Source organism: Grammomys surdaster, unplaced genomic scaffold, assembly GCF_004785775.1.
Source record: "Grammomys surdaster isolate TR1022 unplaced genomic scaffold, NIH_TR_1.0 125974, whole genome shotgun sequence".
In the NCBI taxonomy this organism is placed as follows: domain Eukaryota; kingdom Metazoa; phylum Chordata; class Mammalia; order Rodentia; family Muridae; genus Grammomys; species Grammomys surdaster.
Genome location: NW_021620791.1, coordinates 448,866 through 457,831, shown reverse-complemented (window position 1 = coordinate 457,831; position 8,966 = coordinate 448,866). Strand labels below are relative to the sequence as shown.

At 49.7% G+C, this 8,966-nt stretch overlaps 1 protein-coding gene across 1 annotated transcript in view; it reads left to right on the top strand.

Moving 5' to 3' along the window:
- Window positions 1-4,566, top strand: part of LOC114609528 (uncharacterized protein C8orf76 homolog) — a 13,833-nt gene extending 9,267 nt beyond the window's left edge. Inside the window, exons 5-6 of the mRNA XM_028753887.1 lie at window positions 975-1,107; window positions 4,232-4,566. Coding sequence (XP_028609720.1) covers window positions 975-1,107; window positions 4,232-4,501 — 403 coding nt within the window. The 3' untranslated portion in view covers window positions 4,502-4,566. The remainder of the gene's footprint in view (window positions 1-974; window positions 1,108-4,231) is intronic.
- The last annotated feature ends 4,400 nt before the right edge of the window (window positions 4,567-8,966 follow it).

Below are 8,966 nucleotides of genomic sequence, written 5' to 3'. Positions count from 1 at the left end.
GGGGGGGAGGAAGAGGAGAAAGGAGGAAGAGGAGGAGGAGGAAGAAAAGGAGGAGGAAGAGGAGAAGGAGGAGGAAGAGGAGAAGGAGGAGGAAGAGGAGGAGGAAGAAGGGGAAGAGGAGGAGGAGGAAGGAGAAGGAGGAGGAGGAAGAGGAGAAGGAGGAGGAAGAGGAGGAGGAAGAGGAGGAGGAGGAGGAGGAGGAGGAGGAGGAGGAGGAGGAGGAGACTCTGAAGTGTGCCCTGGAAGCAGTGGTGGACTGGGTGCTATTTGCTAAAATGGAGCATGCCAACAGATGGGCAGAGAAGATTCCAGATACAAGGAATGAATGACTTCAGCTTGATGTACTGAGAACTCAATGGCCGTGGAACATCCATCCAGAGCCCCTCATTAGGGAAAGGGGCCTGAGCTCAGAAGAACAGAAGAGGGAGTGGAGACACCAGGTTAGGATCTCTGGGGGCATTCAGAGTAAGACACTTGTGAAGTGCTTGTTTGAGGTTTGGTCCTGTTTTGCTCCTCACATGTGCCAGCAAAGCTAAGTACAGGTCCAGGCTCTGTGGGAACAGCAGATGCCAGCATCCAAGGGACAGCCCCTGTGGTTGGGCTGGCTTTGAACTTCTCAGTGAGTGAATTGTTTTTGCTGTCAACCACCTGCCTGCCTCTCATCTTTCCTCCCTCCCTCCCTTCCTCCCTCCTTTCCTTCTTTCCTTTCTGTTTTTGAGACAGAGACTCACTGTAGTCTGTGCTACTCTGATTTGATATCTGTCTCAGCCCTCTGAGTCCTAGTTCTTTCTCAGTAGTAAAAGAAGTCGGCTTGTTCAGAATAGAAACTATAGGGACTCAGGGATGGTTCTAGTGAGGCCCGTGAGACTCGCAGCAGTTAGTAGCTGGCTCTGGATGAGCTCCTGCTCCCCGCTGCCCTGTGGCACAGGCCCCTGCAGCGAAGCCTCTCACACTGAGACTTTCTGTTTCCTCAGGCTCTTGCTTCAGCTTGCCCAATCTCAGCAAACATCATTCGCTTTGGAGAAGAACTTGAGGACTCAGCAGGAAATTGCAGGGAAAGTGAAGGCGTTCAACTTTAGGGAAGATACTTTGCTGCTGATAGAGGAGGTATGTCTCCCTCAGATCTGTGTAGGGCAGCATCACGGTGGTTTTGTTCTGTCCTCATACCATAACAGCACCAGACCCCATCCCATGCTGAAGAGCCTCTGTCCCCATCCACTGTGTGCCTCTGGGTTTCCCAAGTCACCAGAGTGCTCCTCCGTCATTCACCTGCCGTACCCCTGCTGTCTTGTTTTCGGCAGTGTTGATTAGCCCCCCCACATGAACATCCTGAGTAGCATGCCCGTCATACTTGTTTCAGTGTGGAACTCACTGAGTGATAAGTTTTTTTGCTGAAGATTGAGCCCAGGACCTTGTACATGCTGTGCAATCAGTATACCACCCAGTCAGCCATGGTGCTGCACTTCAGAGCAGTGGGCCAGTGTTCACATGTGAGCAGTTTATGTAGCTTCCCTCCCCCGTCCTGACAGCTGGTGATGGAGAAGACAGGCCTGTGGCTGGAACTGAGGCGTAAGGAGGTTGCAGCTGCCTGAGGTTAGGGCCAGAGGCAGCATAGGCCAGCTGTGAGAAGTAATCTCTGAATTTGGGGCCAGCCTGGTCTACAGAGCTTGTTTCAGGACAGCCAGGACTAACAGAAAAGCCCTGTCTTGGAGAGTGTCTTAGTTGGGGTTACTACTGCTATAGTGAAGCACCATGGCCAAGCAGGTTGGGGAGGAAGTTGGGAGTTGTTGTTTGGCTCACATTTCCATGTCATTGTTCATTACTGAAGTCAAACATGGCAGGAACCGGAGGTGGGAGCTGATGCAGAGGCCATGGAGGGTGCTGCTTACTGGCTTGCTCATCGTCATGGCTTGGTTAGCTTGTTTATAAAACCTAGGGCCACTAGCCCAGGATAGCACCACCCACAATGGACTGGGCCCTCCCCATCTATCACTACTTAGGAGGGTCCCCTGCAGGCCTGCCTGCAGCCCTGTCTTAATTAGTTTCTTACTTGAGGTTCCCTCCTATCACATGACTTTAGCTTGTGTCAAGTTGACATAAAGCTATCTAGTACAGAGAGATGTGAAACTCACGTTAGTATCAGTTCAGTCATTATCACTTGAGTATTCCAAAAACTAAAATTACAATAGGACATATTCTCCACATTGCGATTTAATATTTAATCTTGGGTTCGTGCATGCTAAAATCAGATGTGTGCCATGTCAGTGAGCTCCATTCCTAATCCAGTGTATACACACGGACCGTGTTCTCCTCCCATGCTACAACATCATGCATCCCATGTTCAGGGATCTCCGACACCCCCTTTTAATGTGTGTGCGTAAATTCTTGGGTGCAGGAGTGGGTGTACATAGCATGTGTGTGTGTGGAGGTTGGGGAGAGGCAAGGTCTCATCAGCCTTGAGTTTGCTGTGTAGGCCGGGCTGCCTGACGCAGGAGCTGGCAGGGACCCACCTGTCTACCTCCCATCTTGTTGTCACAGGGATTACAGGGGCTTACCTGGATGCCATGACTCTGTTCATGGGTTCCCAGGATCCAAACAAGTCCTCAAGCACAGGAGGCAGGTCTTCCTGTCTGACACCACCGGCCACCTTTTCTCAGTGTTTGCCCTGGCTGCTCTCACAGTGAAAGCTCAGCTTCCAAGTAGCTTCCTTTTTAAATGGCTTTTAGTGTTTTATCCCATATTTTAAAACTAATTTTAAGACTAGGAATCGTTTCCTATACCTTTAATACCAGCTCGTGTTAGGCACAGACAGGTGGATCTCTGAGTTCAAGGCCAGCCTGGTCTACATAATGGGTTTGAAGCCAGCCAGGATGACATAGAGAGACCCTGCCTCTAAATAAATAAAAAAACAGTCTTCATCAAACCTGAGAGGTCAGCACTTGAGACATGTCATTGTGATGCTGCTGAAAGAAAATGTCCCGCTGTTTACATGTGACATATCAGTTCATGATTTTAGAGACAGTGAAGCAACAGTGAAGCCTAACCCCAGAACTGATGAATCGGTAATGTTTAATGAAAGGCACAGCGTCTCACTGACTATGTGTAATTTGGGGCTGGGAGGTGGGTTGGTGGGTAAGAGCTCTTAGCTGCAAGCACAAGCATGAGGACCTGAGTTCTAATCCCCAGCCTCCACAGAAGCCAGGCATGGTTGCAGATGCCTGGAACTCTAGCTCTGGGGGCAGAGAAGGCGGATTCAATGAGCCTGCTGGCTGGCCAGCCTAGCCAAACAGCCACTGGAAGGCAGGGAGTGACTCAAGAACTCCTCCTTTGGATTTGGTATGCACAAGCAAGGGTGCATATGCCCCAACACACGTGCACACACAAGCACACACAAGCACACACCTGTGCACACCTGTGCACATGCACAAAGCCTGTGAAGAGCCATTCTTTGTACTTGTAGTTTTCATGCCCACATTGGATGTCAAGGTTGGAGGAGCCATAAATCAGTATCTTGTTAGCATCCCTGCTGGCTGAGTGTGTAAATTCTCACACTGTGAAGGTTGTCAGGACCTATTCTCCTCACTGTTACTCGTTACCAAGGACCACCTACTGAGCTTACCGGAAAGGCTTCCTTGAAGTTGGTGGAATTGTCTCATCAAATCCTGGGGTTGAGTCTGTGTTCCTGCAGTTGTGATTGTGACCAGGAGGGGGCAGTATTGTGCCTTTAGGGGATGTGCTATGGCCCTCAGTCAGAGACCCTTGGCTGTGGAGGGTTGGAGTTTTCTGGTCTGTGAGAGGTTGACATAACCTGTTGCTTGGATCTTTGCTATCTTCGACTTCTTTGGGGGAACCTGGACAGTATGGGTTCGTGTCCCACATCATACATACCCTGAGTGAGCTCTGCCCTACCTTTCCAGCCCCAGCCTCTCACCAGGAGGGAGAAGCCCACAGCTACACTGCCATCGGAGCAGTCTTTGGCATAGAAAGGTTGATTCAGTGCTCCCTGGAGCCCAGGTGGGACAGCTGCCACCTTAGGACGTGGATTCTCAGGGAGGATGAGAATGGAAACAAGGCAGGCAGCTCTCCTGATAACAAGACCAGGGCTTCTCACCGGGTGCAGTGCCTCCCCAGGGCTTTAGTGTGGACACTCTACAGCTGGTAAATAACCTCTGTCTTCTGCCTCTGTAACTGGGATAGTGTTTTGTCTTTTTCTCTCTTCATCCTGATACAGGCTATGGGGGAAGATATTGTCCCAGAAAAGATAAAAGAGGAGCTTCATTCGGAGGTGAAGTGTGTGGGCCCCGCGGCCCTGACTGCCTCCGTGGTTGCGTCCTCCAAAGAATTTGAAGACAAGTGGTTCAGAAAGATCAAAGACCATTTCCGTGCCTTGGGAAATCAGTTCCACGTGGAGATTCAGATCATCACTCAGGAAACCACTTCAGAACCTGAATATCCTTGTTTACTTAGACAAGATCTGTGCAATCATGGAAAACTAAAATAAAGAGGATTCTTTATATTGTTTATAAAAATTTCTCTCCCAAGTAATTAAAACTATTTTCAGTTTTGTTTGTTTGTATGTGTGTCTTTGGCACCCTCAGTACTGCCTTTGTAGGCCTCTGCCAAGTTAGCAGGCACCTGTCAGGAAAGGAAAGCAGGGCCTGTGCTAGGTTCTGTTGTTGCTGTTGACATAGCAGCTTCAGGGGTTGACAGAGACTAATGGTTTCAGACAGCAAGACTCAGTCTCAGTGGCCAGGAAGCAGAGGGAGACAGAGAAGGGCCTGGAACAATACAGTCCTCAAGGACATGCCAGAAGTGACCTACTTACAGCTAGGCCACCACCTAACATTCCCACTCTCTTGTGTAGTACCTTGCAGCCGGGAACCAGGACTTCAACAGTCTTCCATAGTCAACAGGGAGCGCATCTCCTAGTCAAGCCTTAGCGAAAGCCTTTTTAAGATTCTCTGGTCCTTTGAAAACAGTTACTATGTTGCAAGAATCTATTGCCCAAGTGCATCCGTTAGGAGTGACCAAGAATACTGACATGTTAAGAGTACACCGGGTGTGTCAAGAACTGCAGTCAGTCAGGTGTTATCCTACTTGCTGGCTTCCTGTATGCTGGCAGAAGACAGGACATTCCTGAGTCAGAGACTGGATTCCATCACTCAAGGCCCAGCAAGCAGGATGAGCCTGAGCGTATTTGTGTTGGCTGCTTTTGTCTCCATGTCCTAAGGAGGCTGGCTGCACACGCAGGCACACACGGATGCATCCTGTCACACTGAATATGCATCACTGTCTCCTGTAATTTACATATGCCAGCTTGCCCTACAGGAGAGGAGCCCTGGGTGTAGGAAGTCCAGGTTGCTCGAATGATGTGTGTTCCTGCCTCTCACGCACATCCTGCTTTTGCTATGCAGACATCCCCAAAGATGTCTGGAACAAGCATTTGCTCAAAAGACTCAGGAACCAGAGGCAACCCAGATCGCTGTTTCCTTTAATCACATATACCACAGTCCCTAACATTGTCTGCTTGTCCAAAGGGCCATTTTCTTACTTAAGGAATTACCCAGGATAGAATTGCTCTATTCTAGTGGAAGTAATAAGGTAAACCTCACCCTGTATTGTTTTTTTAGAGTTTCATGGGGAGATAATTCCAGCCCTTGAAAACTGGTGCAACCCCCCCCCCCCGGGATTTCTCTTCCATCCTTCCACAGACAAGAGGCTGACTGTGGCAAGTCTGAGAACTCTCAGGAAGTTGGTCAGTTTGAACAGCAAGTGCAAGTTTAGTTTCTCAAATGGGAAACAAAAGACTACAGTTAACAGGCGCTGTGGTTTTAGAATCCGTCAGCAATGGGGCACCCATTCAGCCTTACTGAGCTTACATAACTTGCTACCCATGGTATGATTCTAAGGAGATGTGGGCTGGAGTGTGTGGTCTAGCAAAGGATCACTCTCAGGAATATTAACTAACATGGTTTGACATGCCCCCCCCAACACACACACATGGTGTAGCTGTGGCCATCTGGAACTCTCCTGTCCACATTTCTTTTCCATTAGCCTTCCTATGGACTCCCCTCTCCATCTTTATCAGATAGCTAGTTCACAGGTCCTTGCTAAATGTTTGCTTTTTAATAATTGCTGGTGTTTCTGGTTTTTCGCCCGACTGCCACTTCTCTTTCCGAGGCCAAACCCCTTTGCCCTGTGTACCTGGCTTTCCTGGAAATGGTCCCTGTTCTCCCCCAGCCCCAGACTCCAGCTCTATCCTAGCTCCTTGTGGACTTAACCTGCGCTCCACGCTTTCACGTCTCTGGTCCGCCTCCCACCCTCCCGCCCACGCTTGACGGCCTGGTGCTTTCCACGACATCTTGCCTACAGCTCACTTCCACCTCACCTTCCCGTCAGTGAAGTGTTGATGTGAGAACCAGCATCACTGACGTCCAAAGCCTCAGCTGTCACAGGGCAGGAGGGGCATCAGAAGACAGGGTGCCTACATTTCATCATTCGCGTCCCCCATCATTTCCAGCACAGATGGGGATCCCCCGATCATTTCCAGCACAGGGGAAGGTAATGGGCTGGGCAATGACTGGGCTGGAGAGGAGGCTTCCCTGCTGTGTGTTCACACATCTCCACCCGATTGCCAAAGAGTGACTCACTGGGAAGTGAGCATAGGGTGACACAGGTGTGGCTGTCTGCTCTCCAGCAAGGGTGGGACACTGGAGTGGTTACTTCTCTTGTTGGGGTAACCGAATACCGGACAGGAAGCAATCTAAGGAGGGAAGGCATTATTTTGGCTCATGGTTTGTGAGCACAGTCTATCATGGCAGTGAAGACCTGACCGGTCGCTGGAGCTGAGGCAGTGGGTCACATTGCATCTGCAGTCGAGAAGCAGAGGGAGATGAACGTGTGCTCAGCTCACTTTCTTCTTTCTGTTGGCTAGGACCTCAGGTCACAGGATGGAGTAGGACACATTGAGCACAAGTTTCAGTTTCACCTTTCTTGAAAAGCCCCCTCAGACACATAGGAGTTTGTCTCCTAGCCTTGGTGATTCCAGATCATGTTTCCTTGGCAATGGCAATAAGCTGTCATAGACGTTTTGTACTCAGATGTCCTCACTTCAGCCCTTCCTCCCAAACAGGACTTCCTATTGGTTATTTGAGCTGGTAAATGTCTCTGTCTTTTATGCTCTTAGACATCTGCGAACTTCACATTGGAACTAGGATCTTACCAAGGTCATTCTCAAAGTTGCCACGAAGGCTGTAAAGTCCTACCTGGTGGCCTCCTGGCCCACGGCGCCCCAGCTCACGCCGCTCCTCTTGGTACTTGCGCTTGTTCATACCCTTGGACTCTTCAAGCCCGGCGCTCCCACTCCAAGCCCTCTGCCCATCCAGTTGCCTCTGCTGGGGACAGTCTCCCCTGTGGCCCTGTACATAGCCCTTGTTTCCTTTCTAACGATCCTCAAAGGTCACTGTCACTACATATGCTGTGTCCCTGTTCAAATGTTGCTATGCCCTGTGCTTTTCCCAGTGCCTATGGGAGGGAGAATTAATGATGACTCCGTGGAATTGCTCCTAGCTGCCGGTTATGGTGGAGCTCAGCTTCCTGAATGCCTCCCTTCCTCTTAAAGGGTCAGTCCCTGGAAAAGGCTATTTGAGGTACAGAGGGCTTGTAACTCAGAAGCCAGTTCCTGTAGAGCCAAGCCACCAGTGTCACAGATGTCTCCAACACCTGTGCAGCATGATATTTTATAAAAGACGAGCTTTGCTTTGGGGAAACCGTGGGTCATACACTCTTGCAAATGAATAGAAGCTAGTGTTTACAGAGAGATGGTTTTAAATGGGAGTCTTCTCAAAAAAGAAAAAAGAAAAAAAAATGAAATCTCAGAAAGTAGTTTATTTGCACCCAGCTTTCCAGGGCTTGGGGCTTGATAGGAAAGCAAGCGAACCAGCAAAGAGGGAACACAAAACCCCACGAAGCTCTGCTGCTGCGGGGTTGCATACACATCAAATCAGGGGCAGCCTTGCGTGCATATGGCTGCTTCTCTCTCCCTGATTCTGTCTTCTGGCTGAATCAGACCTAGGATGGTATCTTGGACCCAACAAATTTAATGGGAATGTCTTGAGCAGGCCAAATGACAGGCCAGTGAATGGCAGCTCAATTCCATCTTCCCAAATTGTCGTCACTTGGAAACTTGCAGGAGTTGGGGGGCGGGGTTGAGGGGGAAAACGGGGGAATTGGAGGGATGAGGTGGATAGAAAATAATCTGTATTCCCCTTATTCTTTCTTCTTCTTGGTAGGTACTGGGTGGCCTCATCACCCGAGGCTTTGGTACATACAGTGTTGGTGCTGCCTTCTCCCTTTTGAAAGAGCAGGCTGGACTCTTCCCCAGGCCCAGGTCCACTGACTGGCAGGCTCTTCCTACCTAATGTGTGGCTGGCTTCTGACTTTTACACCTCAACACCTGTGTTTCCTCAGCCCCAGCTCTGTCTTCCTGCCCTTCTGCTTCAGGCTAAGAAAGCTCAGGGAACATAGGCATGGCAGGTCTGGGATCTTGGTGCCAACATACCAATTCTTTGAGTCAGGAATATGTTGCTGTCTCCTGGAGATTGAACACATGCATCAGGCCGTCTGGAGCAGCAGTTAAGCCTGGCCTCCCAGGCCCAGCCCTGCAGATGACCCATTGCAGAATGCGGAGAAGAACATTCAGGAAGGAGATGATTTCCTACATGTGTCTGTATGTTACTATTCCAGTGGGGACTCCCAGAATGGTACTCTTGGCTCTGTCTCTTGGCAGAAGTGTCCCTGACCTAGACTAGGGAGAGATGATTCATATTTAGAACAGCCCTGGGTCTTTCCTTTAGCTCCAGGGCCACTGTATATTTGAGGAATAGCTGCCAGAAGTAACCCTTTCACTGCTGGTGGAGATAAATTTTTGTTTTGTTTTGGATAGTGCTTTGCTATAAGGCCTAAGC